General features: G+C 35.4%; 3 protein-coding genes across 3 annotated transcripts; all 3 read left to right on the top strand.

Moving 5' to 3' along the window:
- Positions 1-275: 275 nt before the first annotated feature.
- LOC113650825 lies at positions 276-4437 on the top strand. Its single transcript, XM_027159385.2, has 11 exons — positions 276-422; positions 509-541; positions 656-949; positions 1087-1395; positions 1545-1649; positions 2201-2228; positions 2322-2353; positions 2485-2506; positions 3109-3146; positions 3274-3302; positions 4160-4437. Exons 1-11 carry the CDS (start codon positions 398-400, stop codon positions 4175-4177), a joined length of 933 nt encoding a protein of 310 aa, XP_027015186.2. The 5' UTR covers positions 276-397; the 3' UTR covers positions 4178-4437.
- An 8780-nt stretch (positions 4438-13217) lies between these two features.
- LOC113650780 lies at positions 13218-14901 on the top strand. Its single transcript, XM_027159291.2, has 5 exons — positions 13218-13387; positions 13494-13526; positions 13797-14117; positions 14203-14499; positions 14658-14901. Exons 1-5 carry the CDS (start codon positions 13372-13374, stop codon positions 14801-14803), a joined length of 813 nt encoding a protein of 270 aa, XP_027015092.2. The 5' UTR covers positions 13218-13371; the 3' UTR covers positions 14804-14901.
- Positions 14902-16369: 1468 nt separating this feature from the next.
- Positions 16370-18463, top strand: LOC125146224 (basement membrane-specific heparan sulfate proteoglycan core protein-like). Its single transcript, XM_047822606.1, has 5 exons — positions 16370-16647; positions 16826-16858; positions 16977-17303; positions 17390-17686; positions 17926-18463. Exons 1-5 carry the CDS (start codon positions 16587-16589, stop codon positions 18225-18227), a joined length of 1020 nt encoding a protein of 339 aa, XP_047678562.1. The 5' UTR covers positions 16370-16586; the 3' UTR covers positions 18228-18463.
- The last annotated feature ends 439 nt before the right edge of the window (positions 18464-18902 follow it).

Raw genomic sequence — 18902 nt, 5'->3', positions numbered from 1 at the left:
ACAAAGAACTGACAAACAGAATACACACAATTAGGCCATATTCTTTACCAAATACAAAATGAGGAAAATTATAAAATAAAGTCTGAATAGAAAACTTTAAATTTTCTCTAAAATGTATTTATTCAGTCCACATGTCTGATGAGAACCTTGAGTTTGTTCGATGAAGAGTAGAACAAAGTTAGCACAAATGTCTCAGTAAGAAAAAAATACATAAATGGAAAAACTCTTACATTATAAACACATTCGCTTGTACTGAATTATACTGAACCGTTTAACATTTCCTGCTCGTGTCTCAGTTATTTCAGTGACCTAAGGGTAACATTGCTTGCAGAGCAGAATTACCTTTTGCAATATCACCCCCTTGAACACACACAAACTGAACGCATCCTTCGCTACAATGCCTCAATTCGTCATTATGCTAAGTAAGTAACGCAGATATTTCTTTAGTACTGTTTTGATAAATTTAAGAATGAATAAATTACCTGCTTTTTTTTATTCTATTTAACAGTGATCTTGGTGATTTGGTTTTCTCAAAATCAAGGTATTGATTTATTTAAAGATTAATAAAGTACTTCAGCATTACAGTTACAGTTAAGCACGTGTATACAGTCAGTGTATTCATTTCAGGTTACAAATCTATGTCGTTCTTTTAAAGGTCGAGAAATCTATCCTGCAAAGATTTATTCAGATAAACACGAAGACAAACTGAAGTTCACATGCAGCATATTTGGGCTGAAGAACACACCACTGAACAACCAGTTCTATATTTACCTCTGTAGGAATGGTATTGCAACAGACATGAAATCGGGTTGTCAAGATGTTACGTTTTATATAGACGTCAATAGAAAGGACAACACAGGAAATTATAGTTGTGTCTTTTCAGTGCATAAGTATAACTTGGATCAAGTGATACAGAATGGCATAAATTTTATCCTCATTACTACAAATGGTAAGATTTTAAAAATTGCTTCATGTTCTGTTTTTTTTTTTGTTTTTTTTATCATATGATAGTTTACGATTAAATCCTGCTAATAATGCCTACAATTCATTTCCATTTTCTTTAATATATAACTGTATTCTGTTCAGATTCCTTCGTCCCGGCAGAGATAGCCTTGTCTCAGACGAACGTAATAACAGGATATGATGCTGAATTCCAGTGTACTTCTTTAAACTTACCTGATAGGATCCAGAAAGGCAACGTTTACGCCGTTCTGTATAAGAACAGCACTGTGATTCAGATGACTATTTGGGACATGACAAAGAACAAGGCAAGGTTTACTCTAAAAGAAGTCAGTATACAAGATGCTGGAACATACATCTGTTGTCTGATGTCAGAGCTTTTCCCTTTTCCTAAAAATGTACATGGTGTCAATGAAGTCATCCTTCATGTTACTGGTAAGATGCAGACACCAAACAAACTGAATTAATCCAAGAAAATCAATCCACCAATAATACGCCATTATATTCTAAATAAACGAACTGAAGTATTAGTCTATCTTATGTGTTATTAATTTATTGATGTTATTAATACTTTTTGTTTCCAGAGCAATTTAAAGAAACTCTGATAATAATTACTGGTGGTGCCGTGTCTGTGCTGCTGATTATTTTGTGTCTTGGACTTGTCTCTTTGAGAAAGTTTCAAAATCAAGGTCAGTTACAGTTTTGTGTATTAAAAGCATTGAAGACAAAAAGCTGTGGTCAGTATAAGATTAAAAACAATATATCTTATAATATCATATAATATAATATAATATAATATGGGTGCACGGTGGCTTAGTGGTTAGCACGTTTGCCTCACAACTCTAGGGTTGCGGGTTCGATTCTCGTCTCGGGGTTTCCTCCAGGTACTCTGGTTTCCTCCCCCTGGTCCAAAGATGTGCATGGTAGATTGATAGTTGATTGGCATCTCTGGAAAATTGTCCATATTGTGTGAGTGTGTGAGTGAATGAGAGTGTGTGTGTGCCCTGTGATGGGTTGGCACTCCTTCCAGGGTGTATCCTGCCTTGATGCCCGATGACGCCTGAGATTAGTAGTTCGGATAAGCGGTAGAAAATGAATGAATAATATAATATACTATAATATAATATACTATAATATACTATAATATAATATAATATAATATAATATAATATAATATAATATAATATAATATAATATAATAAACATGACTGACTTTTCTTATGCAATATATTTTTTTCAGTTGATTGCTTTAAAGGCCACAGTGAAAGGTTTGATACTCTTTAATTCAAAAAATACATTTATTGTGAATTTTGATATTTATTTATATCTATATTCACATTTGATGTTTCTGTTGAACACAGTTATGACCCAAGAGAGGCAGAGATGAACCAAGGTAATTTTTTTATCAGTTCATTTACAAAGTGAAATATGAAATATGAAATGCAGAAGTTGAAAATTTCTTCACTAATACTCTGTATGTAATACTGTCTTGAAATGATCGTTTATTTCCTTCACTACTAACAGATGAAGTGCAGACTGAAAACAGGTAAACTGATTTATTTATTTATTTATTTATTCATTTATTCATTCATTCCAGGTCTCAGTCATGACTCTAGAAACAAGGGAACTAGATAAAGCTAGATATCAGTTGTAAATGTTTAGTCACCCAAGGGTCAGCAGATACATGTGTGTCACTTCAGATCTCTGCTTTGGTTTACTGCTTGCTAGCTAAGAATAGCAAGGAATGAAATTCAGAGAATCATTTTTTTTTTGGGGTGTTCTTTGAAAAGTTAGTTCTTTGAACAGATCTGAGCACCCTACGTTTTCTATTTGAACGTTTTGTGATTGCAAAACTATGTCATCAAGTTTTACATAGCTACGTATTTAAGTCTTGCTGTCAATTTCTTTTTTCATCAAAGTCATTTGAAGAGCAAAAACAGTTGAGTTCAGAGACGGGCATCCACTATTTATCTGGAGTAAAAATATGCAGCTGGTAACAGGCCTTTCAATGACAAAATGCATGTCGAATACTTTAAATATCACTCCCTAGGAGCAATCCTGAAAATCTCCTGATGCATCTACACCTTTTTTAAGAGTGTACAGTATGTCTACAGCATTATAGTGTATATTTATTTACATCTGTTTCAGCTCTGGTACAGAATGGGATCAATCCTCCTCAAACAGTGGTGAGTCTTCTCTTCAGTAAGCTTTAATAATCAGATCTTTAATTGTTGCATCTTCATATGACCTTTGCTGTGAAGTTATGGAACAGATGAATGGTTTTTTTAAAGGTTTTTTTTTTGTCCCACACAGATAGTCCTTCATATGCGAACACTTACCAGGTAAGATTTTGTTTGTATATAGCTGTATATAGTTTTAATTATTTTCCCCCAAACAATTTAGGAAAAAAAAATATTGGACCACTTTCATCCTCATCTCTGCTACCTCCATCTCTGCTTCATGTCTTTTCCTCACTGCTACAGTCTCTAACCCATACAGCAGAGCTGCTCTCACTACCGTCTTCTACACCTTTCCTTTGATTCTTGCTGACAGTCGTCTGACACACGACACTCCTGACACTTTTCTCCACTGACTCTAACCTGCCTGTACTCGCCTCTTCACCTCTTTTCCACACTCCCCATCACACTGGACGGTTGACCCCAAACACATAGACTTTAAATCCAAGTCTCCGACTCTGACTCCGACTAATGTGCATCCTTGCCCCTACATCACACCCATCTCATCTCTGTTCATCATTCATCAATTATGCATCCCGACATGCAGCTGACAAAACAATTTGAATGCTATAAACAGATGGGTGACAAAGAGAAATAAAAGCTCTATGTTTTGTGTGGGCATTTATTAATTGTTCTGGCATGGTGTAGCTCCATGAAATGGCCGAAAGATGAAAGATAGAAAGGATGAGGATGAAAATGATGTTATATGATATGACCTTCACACTCACTGAAACTCAACCCAATTGAAGGGCACTGGGAAATTTTAGATTTTTTTTAGTGTCTTAGAGTTAAAATAAAATTAAATGACCCATTATAATCCATGCCAATGAGCATTTGAGCTCATCTGGTGGCTCGTGGTGGCCTAACAGCTTCCTATAGTTAGTTTCTAGCATGATAACAATAAGGATCTATCAAAGGTCCACTTGTGTGCATTCTGTATTCAGTATGCTGCTCTTTTCTAGGTGTGTGAAGAGCAATAACAACAATGGCTACACCGGAAACTGCAGAAACTTCAGGACTATTCTATACTCAAACCTGTTACAAACTAGTTAAATGTACAAATGTAGTTAAGTTTACTCTGCTTGGAAATACTGATCTTAGCAAAACGTCCTCAGGCTGGTAATTTCTAATACAAAGAAACCAACAAATTTTATAATGTTTCTTTTGTCCAATATAGTCTGCTTTTTTTTTTACTTTTAATAATGTAAATGTTAAATTGTTGGTGTTCAAAATAAATGAAACGTGCTGATGTTTGTGTCCATTTCTGTGTTGTTATTATATATATATATATGACAACATAATTTTAAGATTTATATTTACACTTAAATGACAATGGGCAATAGGGACACTAGAACTTATTTAGGTATCCAAAGTATGTTGTAGTACCAAACAAGGCTAATAAATTCCTAGGCAACGGTGTTAGGTTGGATAACCCTGTGAACACGTTATCTGCAGAATGCAACACATCGGGATGCTCTCTGTACTGTAGTAGGAAATAAATAAATAAATAAATAAATAAATAAATAAATAAATAAACAAACACTTCAAGCTGCCCATTTAGGACAGTTTGGTTATCTTGATCCATCTCTGAAATTATAAATACTGTGCACTTTTATCCAAAGAGGCAGTGATGTCTGGCCTGTAGCTGTCCTCTGAGATGTCCTCTAGGATGTCTTCTGAGATGTCCTCTGAGATGTCCTCTATGATATGGAGGCTATAAATGTAAAAAGTATGAGGATAAACAAATTTGGAAAATAGGTTTATTTCTAAAAATTCACAGTACTTCAGTGTAATGTTTTAACTGTAATGAATATAATAAAATGTGAATATATTTAGATGGTTTTATTAAAATTTTAAAAAAAATTTAATTTTAAATGAAGAATACAGCCATTTCAGCACATGGTATTTACTAATGTCAGACACAATGCAGAATAAGGAGAAGATTACATAAAGAAATTGTGATGCTGAAACGTGAGTTTTCTTGTGTCAGGAAATTACGCACAACCTCAATGAAGTCAACTGTCTCAGTACTCGTAAACTCATAAACCAAGACATCAATAACTGAAAGGTAGCAACATCACTGTAGGTATTTTAGGAACATGCTGTCGAAAAAAGCACATGCTTTGGTAAACTTTTGCTGAGAACAAACTCACAAAACACACAAACGTAGCAGTGAGAAAATCAACACAGGTCTCTGTTAACAAAAGCCATTATTTATGTCTGTACTTCTAAAAGTCACCAACAGCCCGTACCAAATTTCATGTGTGTGTAAAACCTGATTCTGATATGAGAAACACAAGTCTCTTTCTGGGACCAGCTCATGACATGTATCTACAGTATGGCTCATAAACAGATGAAAGTTAAGGCTTCTTGAAACTAGAAAGAAAAAAATCAAATGCCTGAATGCTTTTTCATTGTAATCACAGTTATGTAGTTTATTTTAATTAACATTATTTAAACTTTAGCAAAGATAGGTTTGTGGGTTTTTTCATTAAGTGTTTCTCCAAAAAAATAATAAATTGGCTATGAGTAGATTAGTAAAAAAGGCACTTGTGTGGAAAAATAAAATAATAAAATTTTATAAAACAAAAAATAGAAAGTAAATCAAATTCTTAAAAAAAATCTATAAAAGATAAGATCTATCTAAATGTAAAGCAGATATATATATATATATATATGTAAAGTAATCGATATATTGTTTAATTAATAGTACAATTAATAATGTAGGTACAATCTAAGGTTTATTGTAGTCGATTAAGAAGCAGAAACAAAGCGCTGGTAAGAGTCGTGTGCTGCTGCTGACATGGCCCGCAACCCGGAAGTGATGTTTCATATATTTTAAGACATTTTTTTTTCATTTATGTTCATGGCAAGGAGAACGTTTACAATGTTCAGCTAGAAGAGAAAGAGAAAGAGTGAGATACTTGTAAGGGAATGACTGTTAAGGCAGCTATAAGGTTGAACAGCATCTTGTACTTTCCACAACATTAAATCTAATTTGTGATGTGTTCTCTCAATAAATTAATCATTGAAATTATTTGTAAATCACTGACATAATCGAGGAATAAGACACTACAAATCATGTCGGAAGTACCGGAACTCGGATCGCTTAGAAAAGTAAGAGCAACAAAATTCAGACCAGGGTCTACAACATAATTTGGTGTATGTGGATTGAATGCTCTAGGAGGAGTAGCAATTAATAAAAAAGTGGTTAAGAATAATAATACTGTAATAAGGTTAAATAGGAAAACAGAATGTTGGCTTCTACAAAGCCAACATAAAAAAAGGCTAAGATCGGTTCAATGCGTGTCATCTTGCTGACGTCCAATGAGAAGAGTTGGGCTGGTTACAGCATAGTGACTACACTCATATAACAAGTGTACATATTAATGTGAAATTTTTGTGAGGTTTTTGAGCAATGATGGACAAGTTGTGCATTAATATCTGTGAGTACACTGCATTTAGGTATTTTTTAATTTACTCAATTTTTGATAGAGGGAAATTAAGTGTTAAACATTAAATGGTAACTTTTTTAAAATAGGCCATGTTTTATTGAGAATTCAGTTTGAATCATTTTAACTGAATGACTTTTGTGTCTATCTTTCTTTCTTTCAAGACATTACTTTAATGTTAACCTTATTGAGCTCTCCATCAGAAGGTACTTTATTTTATTTTCCTCAAAAATTACAAAGTTTGCATGAATTAAAAAAAATGTAATCTCAATTTCAAAAAAAAAAATAAAAATTGGCATGGATTTAACAATAACTCGCTTTTTAGTAATAATGGTCCTGACTGATAAAATAGCATTTTGCTTTATTTTAATAGGTGAGGCATTGGAAATTTTTCCGGCAGAAATTTTCGGAGCTTCCACTGCAAAAGCTGGTGAACATTTATTGTTAAAATGCAGCATTTCTCATATTCAGAGATCAGATCGATTAGTTCACATGTATTTGTGTAAAAATGGTGTTGGAGAGATATTAGAACTACTTGAAAATAAAGACGAGCACACCTTCACTCTGATTGATATTTCATTACAAGACTCAGGGAACTACAGCTGTGTTTACTCATTCACACGATATTATACAAAGAACGTTACAGGATCAGGAGAAAACTCCATCCATGTCCAAGTCACTGGTAAGAAATGTTTGACTTAGTCAGAATTTGTAGTTAAATAGAGTAATGCAATTGTAATGCAATAATAATATGATTAATAGTATTTGAACAATTAGATTAAATAATGAACAAAAGGTGTTTGTTTAATTCCCATGTTTTTTTTTAGTACAGAAATTTCATGTATGTACATGAGACTGTACAAAGGACTATTTTAATATTTTAGTTTTGATGATTATTATATTACAAGTAATACTGTAATTTTATTAAGTGCACATCCATTTATTGTTATAGATCCAAGAGATAAAGCTAAAACAGATGGTAAGGATGGCTATCACTTCTTTAGTCCAATGAAAAACTAAACTAATTCTGAATAAAACTCGACTGAGATCAGTTTCTGTTTTTGCAGATACTCTGTTGGAAAGAAATCTTGTACGATTAGTGTTCTCGGTTGGAGTGATCGTGTTCGCGTGTTTCGTCGTGGTGTTTGACTGCAAGACAAGAACACATGCTTCCAGAAAATTCACCAGCTCCGTCAAAACAGAGCATGAAATCGATGCGTAAGATTCAACATGTCTAGAGCGGGGTCAACACCCAGAAGGCTTATTCTTATGTATTATCTAGTATGTTTTTGTTGATGTACAGACAGGTGACAGTTTCAGGGCTGGAACTAAAAATCTTTTATGTGAATATTAAATAAAAAAATATATTCCTTTTGGTTAAACATTTTAAACAGAACAGAGGAAGTTGTTATATAATGTTATTGTTGATTAATAAATGAAAGAGGATATTTGTACAAACACACTGTATGTACCATCACTTTAGTTTTTTCCCTGTTTGTTTCTATCTGTGCATTGGAATAAATATAATGTGCTAAAAGTCTATTTATATTTCTATATGAAATTTAAGAACTAAGATCATTTATAAAGGCTTGAAATTTGCATCTATGATGAATATCTCCAGCTATATTTAGAGTGCAGAGACTTTTGACTCAGAGACACAAGATTCATTGAGTTTTCCAAAGTGTCTTTACTGAGATAGACAAAAGAGGAAATGTGAGAAAGAGCTATTTTGTGTAAGAAAACACCATGACCTTTACCTCATGAAAGCTTCAGCTAAATCGACTGCTTACTTCTGCAGGCCTACGAGTTATGTCTTATGCTAACTGTGGTCTCAAAAACAATGACAAAGGTGAATACAGAGACATCAAGGAAGAAATGTTTGGGTTGGTGAAACAAAGTTCATGAGGTGATAGCATGCCAATACGTTCAAAATGCATCTCAAAGTATCTACCTGGTCAAAGTCACAGTGGTTTTAATTAGGCTACATTTTTGTTTCCATTTTTTGGAGATAGGGTGAACTATTTTCAGTAAAATATAGTGTTACACTTCTAACTTGTAAAACTGAACCTGTCCTAAAACATTATCAATCTTTTAAAAATACAAATCATAAAACCAACCATGCATGTTATTATGTAATTTATATCCTCTACACTTTAAAACTCATTCGAAGCCCTGGTTAGTTTAACGTTTAGCGTGCCATCCTGTCATCATCCAATAAGAAGAGTTGGGTGTTACAGTGTGGAGACTTCACTGACAAACAGTGTACTGTATGTTAATATACACTAATGTGAAATTCATCCTGTGAAATTGTGACCAATGTGTTTTGAGAATTTCTTTTAAGGTTGCCAGTACTTGTTTTATTAGTCATTAATTTAATTAGTTTTTTTAAGTTCACCATTACCCATTTTGTTTTTGCAGTTCTCTTTTTTTTTTGAAAGATCAACATGAACTCTGGTGAAAATAACCATCACGATACCTGTGTGGTATTTCAGCTGCCTTAAATAACCTTTAACTGTCCGCTGGTAAAAGGTAAATAATGTATAAAAAAAAAGACATTTATTTTCAAATTGTGTACAAGAAAAATAACAACAAAAACACAAGACAAGCGTTTATAGGAAAGTGGTAAGTATTATAGGAAAGATTATTAAAAAATAGCCTATAACAATCTACAGGTCTGATCATTAACTGCCTGCAATATATGCCTTATATATATAGCTCTATATATATAAGGCATATATATAAAAAAGGTATATATATACCTTTTTTTTATCACTACAGGAATTACATGTATTATTTTTTTTAATTAACAGCATCAAACTGTATGTCCAGAAGTGTTTTTAAATGTATAACTTTTATAAAGGTTAAAAACTCAAACATGTCAGTTGAGTCTGTCAAAGTGTACAAATGAGCAGTAGCACTTCTGACGTTTAAACACTTCTTCCTTTTTTCTACACCTAACACTTCTTCGTCTTCTTCGAAGCATGTTGTGGACAGATGTATAGAGCACTACCGCCACCTACAAATGAGACGTGTCACTTTCCGAGCCATACACCTCATAAGCAGTGCAAATTAGCCAAAGTCTCTAGGCCTCAGTTTGAACCCAGAAGTGCTTTCTCCACTCAGGTGGCTTCCATCTTGTTAGCAGTGAAATCTACTCAGCCAGGGTAAAGCTCTCTGTCTCCGAGACACAGAGTGTGCTCGGCCTCATGTCGGCAGCAGACAGTGTTATCCCTTTGGGTCTGCTTCACATGAGGCCATTCCAGCTCTGGCTCAGAGGTGCAGGCTTTCATCCTCACAGACATCCCCTCAGGTTTATAAGGGTTAAGTGCCATGGGCTTCGTACCCTTCTTTTGTGGAAAAGACCCCAGTTCCTGGCCTTAGGTCCCACTCCAGCGTCATGTCACCATCACGGGACTCTTTCGACGGACGCTTTAAAGGCGCTTATTTCTTGGCACATAAATTGCCTGGAGTTGAGGGCTGTATTTCAAACATTGAAACACTTTCTCCCACACCTCAGGGGCTGCCATGTCTTAGTGCGGACAGACTGCACTCCGGTGGTGTCCTATATGAATCATCAGCTTCAGCTACCAGGGAGCTGAGGTGCTGAGGCCCCTTTGGGACTGGATGTCTTGGTATGGACATGGCCAAGGCTCTGTCTGCATGCCTTTTCCCCAGTAGCTCTCCTCCCGCATGTTCTAGCCGAGTCAACCTTCTCCTAGACTCACTCCTGAACGGCACTCCATGGGAGGTTGCCGTCAGGAAGTATCTCCTCTCTCAGGCAATCCTACACCCCCACCCCGAGTTGTGGAAGCTCTGGGACTGGCCCCTGAGGGGGACCACTTCTTAGAGGCAGGCCTCTCATCTGAGGTGACAGAGACTCTACTGAATGCTAGGGCTCCCTCCACTAGGATGCTGTATGCTCTGAAGTGAAGGCTTTTTTGCCTCTGGTGTGATGAACGATGTCCGGATCCAGTTCACTGCCTGGTCGGTACAGTGCTGGAATTCATGCAGTCTTGCTTTTCTCTGGGCCTATCCCCATCTACTTTAAAGGTGTATGTGGCTGCCATCACTGCAAACCACGGACCTGTCCTCGGGGCCTCCTTGGGTAGGCACCCTCTGGTCTCTTGCTTTCTGCGTGGTGTCAAACGGCTGAGGCCTTCTTGTAGACCACACCTTCCTTCCTGGGACATCTCTGTGGCCTTGCCTCTCGGCATCAGTGCTCACTCCACTAGGGTATCGCCTCATCCAGTGCCTTAGCCAGGGGAGTCTCCTTTGAAGATATTTGTGCTGCAGCGGATTGGTCCTCTACGCACAACTTTATCGGGTTCTATAACCTAGACATGGACCCCACTCCAGGGTCCGAGATCCTGCAGGGCCATTGATGTTCTTGTTGTAAAATATCTTAGTAGAAATAATTAAAATATTATTCCTTACAATACTATAACCAAAGTAAAGTATTAGGCCTTGCAAAATATTACAATTGCTGTCATAAGACATATGTAGGTGATATTGTAGGCCAAAGATGTTTATTGCAACCAGATTCGGGGCTGTCAGGCCTAGTCAGTCTGAGCACATTTGTAATAACAACTTGTTATGTAGAAGGGAAAAGACCATGGTTCCCAGACCTTAGCTCATAAATTGTTATGGAAAATGAAGAACACCATGGTTCTCCGACCTTGGTCCATAGCAATAACATGTTATGTAGAATGAAAAAAAAACAGTGGTCCACAGACCTAGGCCCTGAGAACTAAAGGGAGGAAAATCCATAAATGGGCACTTGGTGCTCATAAACATGTTGTGCAGACTGAAGAAGGCCCAGGTGTTTAGTCTAAGGTCATGAAAAATAAGGGGAGGAAAATCCATAAATGGGCATATGGGTGAAAGGTAATGGGAAATAAGGGGAAATTGGGTCAGTGTATTTAGAAAACATAGGAGGTAATGCTGGTAAATAAGGTGATATGGCACCTGGGCTCCTAGGAGCGCCAGGGTATATATTGAGAAGATATATGAGGTTTTTTTGGTTCTTCGGGGGCAAAGGTGTGTGTGCGCGGGTCAAGGTGGGTGTTTTTATTTTCGCAAGGATGTCGCGAGAGTTTTTGTTTCTTTTTTGATCGATTTGGCATGACATGCTCTTTTGGGGGTTTTAATTTGTTACTTTTAATTTGGCAATTTGTTACTTTTAATTTGGCAATTTGATACTTTTAATTTGGCAATTTGATACTTTTGTTTGATACAGTCTGTTCGTGCATGTGTGCACACAGACTTCCTCACAGAAGCATTCCCATAGCGTCAGCCCTGACACAGCGTCTCGTTCCCTTCTCAGGGAACCAGGTTACATACGTAACCTGGTGTAGTTTTCAAAAAATGGACATCAGTTCCAGACTGTGGATGCCCTTCGTGAAGCCATCATCACCATATGGAGCAATGTTCCCACCAGCTTCCTGGAAACAGTTGCAACAAGCATGCTGAAATGGTTGTATCTACACGAATGGTGGGGCTACTCACTACCGGGTCCTTTTTGATAGATAAACTTTTGATCAGCTGATTACCAGCCTGTTTGAGTTTAAATGCAGTTTTCAATAAATTGCCAATCTATGTTTTTTTTTGTCTCTTGCTACTTTTTTCTTTTGAAATTTTGAAAAAGTTCTTACAACCTGGTTATGATCCACCGGCGCAAAATGCAAATACTTGGAATGTTTCCCCCAGTGTTAAGATTTTGTTCAGTGTATATTCTATACTCTCTCTCTCTCTCTCTCTCTCTCTCTCTCTCTCTCTCTCTCTCTCTCTCTCTCTCTCTCTCTCTCTCTCTCACACTCACTCATTTTCTAACTTCTCGGGTCACGGGGAGCCTGTGCCTATCTCAGGCGTCATCGGGCATCAAGGCAGGATACACCCTGGACAGAGTGCCAACCCATCACAGGGCACACGCACACTCTCATTCACTCACGCAATATATTCTATACAATAATGCTTATTTTATTTGATAAATAAATAAATAAATAAATAAATAAATAAATAAATAAATAAATAAATAAATAAATAGTTCCCAAAAGGGATATTTAAAGCTGTCATCTCTTATTAGTGGCTCCCTGGTAGGGACTAGTTTAGTGGCAAAAATACTAATAAATCTGGTTAACAATCTTTTTGTAATTCATCAGGTCATCATTAAAATTCTACCTTTAGACAATCTAGTAACTTGCATAAAAACAGTGCACCAAAATTCAGCTCAAGTCCTGAAAAACAGTGAATTTAGCCATGCCAACTATGTATGACCATAAACAAACTTTTTGAATAAATTCGGTTCAAAGAATTCATTAACATGTGGTAGACATATTGTCAATAAATATCAATATGTTTTGAAAAATCCTAACATGTTAGCAAAATAGGTTTTGAATATCATGCAAATTAGCTAAAAGTAGGTGGAGTTAAACTTAAAGAGTGAAAAAACTTTAAAATGTTAACATATTTATTATTCAATTCTTAAACTGTATATGTCTACTGTATTTGAGTAACTTGTTACTTAGTTGTTTAAAATGTATTTTTTTAGTTTTTATATTGAACAAACTAACAAAAAGACCACTAGACCACTGGAAATTTCCTGTCAGCTTAAAGAACCTGACAAGTATCTGAGCGTAGTGACAGGATGTTGGATAGAGAGTCTTAGAGAGACGAGCCTTGTGCAGTGTACTGAACTACATCATTCCTGGCAAAATCAAATCAAAATGACGATCATCATATGTAAGTATGAATAATCTCTATGGAAGAGCTTGGGAGTGAGGAGAATAATATTATTTCCTGTATAAATCTTCTAACCAAGCTTTTGAATGTTGTTTTATTTTTTAAGTCCTTTTTTTGTTGCCTGCATCTCTTCAGGAAGGTAATGCAGTTTTCTAAGATTAAGTTTTATATATTGCATTTGAATACAATGCTGATTATGCACAAGTTTATGATGCAAAGTTTGCTTTTGTTCAGTTTGCAGTTTCCACTAATCCTCGTGTTTGTAATCTTGGTTACATTTACTGTCCTCTGATAAATTGCTTGCTGCTGCTCTTATTTGAATTAGTCCTACATGGACACTCCGATATCTTGTAGTTTTTCAAATACAGGTTAATCAAAGTTAATCCTGATCTTTGTTTTCCATAACTAGAAAGTCTGGGTCGTTTACATCCAGCATTTATTTACAATGGTGGATTGACCAAAGTGAACGAAGGCGAGAACATCACTTTTATGTGTTCAGCTGATAATATAACAGAAAGCACCAATTTAATAGAAATGTATCTCTTCAAAAATGGTGAGAGAGTCCAGAAAAAAGCTGTTGAAGCTAGAAGAAGAGACAATACAACATTTCCCCTTACCAGTCTTACTATAGAACATTCTGGATTGTACACATGTTTTTACTCTGAAGAGAAACCCGGTGTCATTAAGACAAAACAAACAGGACACAACTCCATCTCACTCGAGGTTTGGGGTAAGACACATTCCTGATTCTGTCATTCTCTTATTTTTCTCATATGTATGTGTATCTTTAATAATCGACATGCTTTGGTATTTAGGTAAAATATTACCAGCAAGGATTGAAAGTACAGAAACTTCAGTAAGAAAAGGAGAAACTCTGAAACTGACCTGCACCTTTACAAAAAGTCAAAACTGTGCTCAAGTCTACGTTTATCTCTGTGTCAATGGGATCGGAAACAGCGAGAAGCAGGTGAACTGTAACAACACGACCGTTTCCACAACATTTCACCTGATAGTCTCTGAAAACTCTGTGAACTACAGCTGTGTGTATTCAGTGTCTAACTACAATGTCAGTGAGGTGCGATATACAGGAGAAAACACCATCTTCGTCCATGGTAAGTGATTCCTCAGAATTTATAAAAAATAAAATAAAATAAAAAAAATACATATGTAAGATCAAAATTAAATAAAAAACATTAACCAATTTATGTATTTAAATATTGATTTAATATTTAATTTTATATATATATATATATATTGTTTGTTTTATCAGGGGGTGAATTCTCCCATATCATGGTGTTGAAGAGAAATCTTCTCAGGCTGATCTTCTCAGTTGGAGTGCTGATGCTTGCGTGCTTCATTATTATTTTTGATTTCAAGACACGTATTCGTTCAGAAGAACCAGAACTGCAGACCTAATGTCTGGAACGGTGCTTTTTCTGTTTTTTCTTTTTTCTTTGTTCTTTCTTTCATGTAAAAAAAATCAGTTCTATTAATAAACACTTATCTCAACTGAAGTTTTTGAGTAATAATTTTTTTTACAAAGATTAATTACCTGCAATTAGTAAACTAGCACCATAAACCTTTGACCAGAAGCTTTAAAGTTTTTGTTGGTGTTGTTAGTGTTTGTGGTACAACCTTAACATGGAACATTAACACCATAAGTTAAAGGAATTCCTCAGAAGAAACCTAAAGATTTAAGTTTTTTTAGGACTGAATGTGACCATAGTGTTGAGTTATACAGTAGAAATGAAAAGATTTATAATCACACACTTTGGTGCTATCCAGATGAGGATGAGTCCGGTTCTTTTCATGGTTTCTTCCTCATATTGTCTCAGGGAGTTTTTCCTCCCCGATGTCCCCTCTGACTTGCTCAATAAGGCTAAACCTACATTAACGTTTATAACTTTATTTATTTTTATGCAGAATTGTTCTATACCTGTAAAGCTGCCTTGTAAAGCTGTACACTATTCCTAATATTTTATTGAGTTTCTGCAGTACAGTTTAATAGAAAATGAACCTGAAAAGTGAAAGTGTATTTCTGTATTCTGTTTTATTATTATTTTTTTAAAAACAAGAAGTTGAACAAGACATTAATCAAGCATTATAGCATCAATTTGTTTAACGTTTCGTAAATATTTCTCACTATAATTAATATTTCTTGGGCAAACTCATCTGATGCCATAGACAACCACAGAAATAAAAAGAAACAGTAATATTTACAGTAATAAAGTCTCTCTTCCCTCTATCATGGACATGTACACCACATGCTGCATCCGCAAAGCTAACAGCATTGTGGATGACCCCACACACCCCTCACACACTCTTCACCCTCCTGCCGTCTGGAAAAAGGTCCCGAAGCATTCGGGCCCTCACGACCAGACTGTGTAACAGTTTCTTCCCACAAGCCATCAGACTCCTCAATAACTGAAACTGAACTGTACTGAGCACAACATACACACACATCATCTGTATGGACTGCACAGACCTACACCAAATACACTTCCATTATACATACATCAACATGTTTACATGCTGTTTACATACATCAAACTGTTTACATGTTGTTTTACACACTTTTTTGCTTTTTGCACACATTTCAGTCATTTTGCACATATTGTACAATATTTCAGTTGTTTGCTGTTTTGCACAATACTATACATTATCTCAGGGACCTGCTGCTATGAAACGTGTTCATTATAGTATTACTGCACGCAATATTGTTAAACACACAGTATTTACACTGGTCGGTCGGCACTGTTTCTGTTTATTGTCTTTTGTGTATTGTCTTTTTTGTATTTTATGTATTGCCTTGTAACTTTTTGTCTGCACTGTCTTTTGTCTTGCACTGTCTTGTCTGTCTTGTTCGTCTTGTCCTGCACTGTTTGCACCAGGTTGCACAGATGCACTTTTTGTGGCTAGGACTTACTTACAAGTCCTAGCCCTGTCTTTGTTTTATGTAGCACCACAATCATGGAGTAAAGTCTCATATCACTGTGTACTGGAACAGCAATATACAGTATGTTTGAAATGACAATAAAAGCTTCTTGGTTTGACTTGACTTGACTATGTAAAGAGTTCTACAGAGCTTGAATAGAGAACTGAGTTTGTGGGGCTACTGGAAGGCGTGGAAGTGGTTTAGGTACTGTAGAAGTTTGCAGTGTTCAGACCAACGTCAGTCTGGCACGTAAAAGACCCTCTGATGTGTGAGCATAAAAATATCTGTGTGGATTTCAAAATGAAGCCTGTTCTGATCGCAGTGTGTAAGTATAAATATATGTTGTTGTCGTTTTAACAACACAGATTGTGAATAAGATGAAAGGAAGACGAATATTTAACTTTTACTTTTAATCGAACTCACTACAATTTTCAATTTGGAAGTTAATTCTAAATTCATTCTGTGTGTTTTTTTGTTTGATTGTTTGTTTGTTTTGTTTTCAGTTTTTATCAGTTTGTCCACCTCTATTCGGGAAGGTAACATTCATTTTATCATTAGTTTGTTTGTTACTTTGTTGAAGAATTATTTTATTAATCATCACATTAATTAAGCTTATAATGTGAAATTACTAAGAAATCTTTGTTCCGTAACTAGAACGTCAGGGCCGTTTACATCCAGCGTATATTTACAATGGTGGAGTGACCAAAGTGAAGGAAAGTGAAAACATCATCTTTAAGTGCTCAACTTTTAATATAACAGTTAATAGAACAGAAAGCATAATCTCCATGTACCTCTTTAAAAATAATGAGAGAGTCAAGATGAAGGCTATTGAAGATACAAAAATAGACGACACAACATTTCTCCTTACAAATCTTACTGTAGAACATTCTGGATTGTACACATGTCTTTACTCTGAAGAGAACCTTAATGTCCTTAAGACAAATGCAACAGGACACAACTCTGTCTCACTCGAGGTTTGGGGTAGGACACATTCCTGATTCTGTCTTTACATTCTCTTAGATCATATTTATGTGCATCTTTAATAATCGACATGCTTTGGTATTTAGGTAAAATATTACCAGCGAGAATTGAAAGTACAGAAACTTCAGTAACAAAAGGAGAAACAATGAAACTGACCTGCACCTTTACAAAAATTCTAAACTGTGCTCAAGTCTACGTTTATCTCTGTGTCAATGGGATCGGAAACAGCAAGAAGCAGGTGAACTGTAGCAACAGGAACATTTCCACAACATTTCACCTTATATTCTCTGAAAACTCTGTGAACTACAGCTGTGTGTATTCAGTGTCTAACTACAATGTCAGTGAGGTGAGAAATACAGGAGAAAACAGCATCTTTGTCCATGGTAAGTGATTCCTCAGAATTTATAAAAAATAAAATAAAATACATATGTAAGATAAAAATGTATTAAAAATGTAACTTAAATGTGTTTAAAATATTGATTTAACATTGAATTATTATAGTAGTAGTAGTAGTAATAATAATAATAATAATAATAATAATAATAATAATAATAATAATAATAATAATAATAATAATAATAATAATAATAATAAATTGTTTATTTTTTGTTTGTTTTATCAGGAGGTGATTTTTCCCATATCATGCCAGCAAATATCATCCTAAGAAAAGTTGGGCAAAACCTCGACCTAAAATGTTCTATTCCCGGTTTAAAAGCAGAGTTCAAACAAATCCACATGTATCTGTGTAAAAATGGTGATGGTCTGAGAATGAAGCTACTGAGAGATAAAAATGAACACATCTTTATTTTGAATAAAGTCTCAGAAGAAGACTCAGGGATTTATAGCTGTGTGTACTCATTACAAAAACACAATCAAGACTTGTGCAATACGACACAATATAATCCAGGTTCATATCTATGGTGAGAGACTTATTACAAAACCTGTTCTTGTAAATGAATTCAGAACGAAGTTGGATTGTGATCATTCTGTCTTACAGGCCTGGTGTGGGAGAGAAATCTTCTCAGGCTGATCTTCTCAGTTGGAGTGCTGATGCTTGCGTGCTTCATTATTATTTTTGATTTCAAGACACGTATTCGTTCAGAAGAACCAGAACTGCAGACCTAATGTCTGGAACGGTGCTTTTTCTGTTTTTTCTTTTTTCTTTGTTCTTTCTTTCATGTAAAAAAATCAGTTCTATTAATAAACATTTATCTCAACTGAAGGTTTTGAGTAATCATTTTTTTACAAAGATTAATTACCTGCAATTAGTAAACTAGCACCATAAACCTTTGACCAGAAGCTTTAAAGTTTTTGTTGGTGTTGTTAGTGTTTGTGGTACAACCTTAACATGGAACATTAACACCATAAGTTAAAGGAATTCCTCAGAAGAAACCTAAAGATTTAAGTTTTTTTAGGACTGAATGTGACCATATAGTGTTGAGTTATACAGTAGAAATGAAAAGATTTATAATCACACACTTTGGTGCTATCCAGATGAGGATGAGTCCGGTTCTTTTCATGGTTTCTTCCTCATATTGTCTCAGGGAGTTTTTCCTCCCCGATGTCCCCTCTGACTTGCTCAATAAGGCTAAACCTACA

This window comes from Tachysurus fulvidraco, chromosome 13 (assembly GCF_022655615.1).
Source record: "Tachysurus fulvidraco isolate hzauxx_2018 chromosome 13, HZAU_PFXX_2.0, whole genome shotgun sequence".
NCBI classification, from domain to species: domain Eukaryota; kingdom Metazoa; phylum Chordata; class Actinopteri; order Siluriformes; family Bagridae; genus Tachysurus; species Tachysurus fulvidraco.
This window is presented reverse-complemented; position numbering and strand designations above follow the sequence as displayed.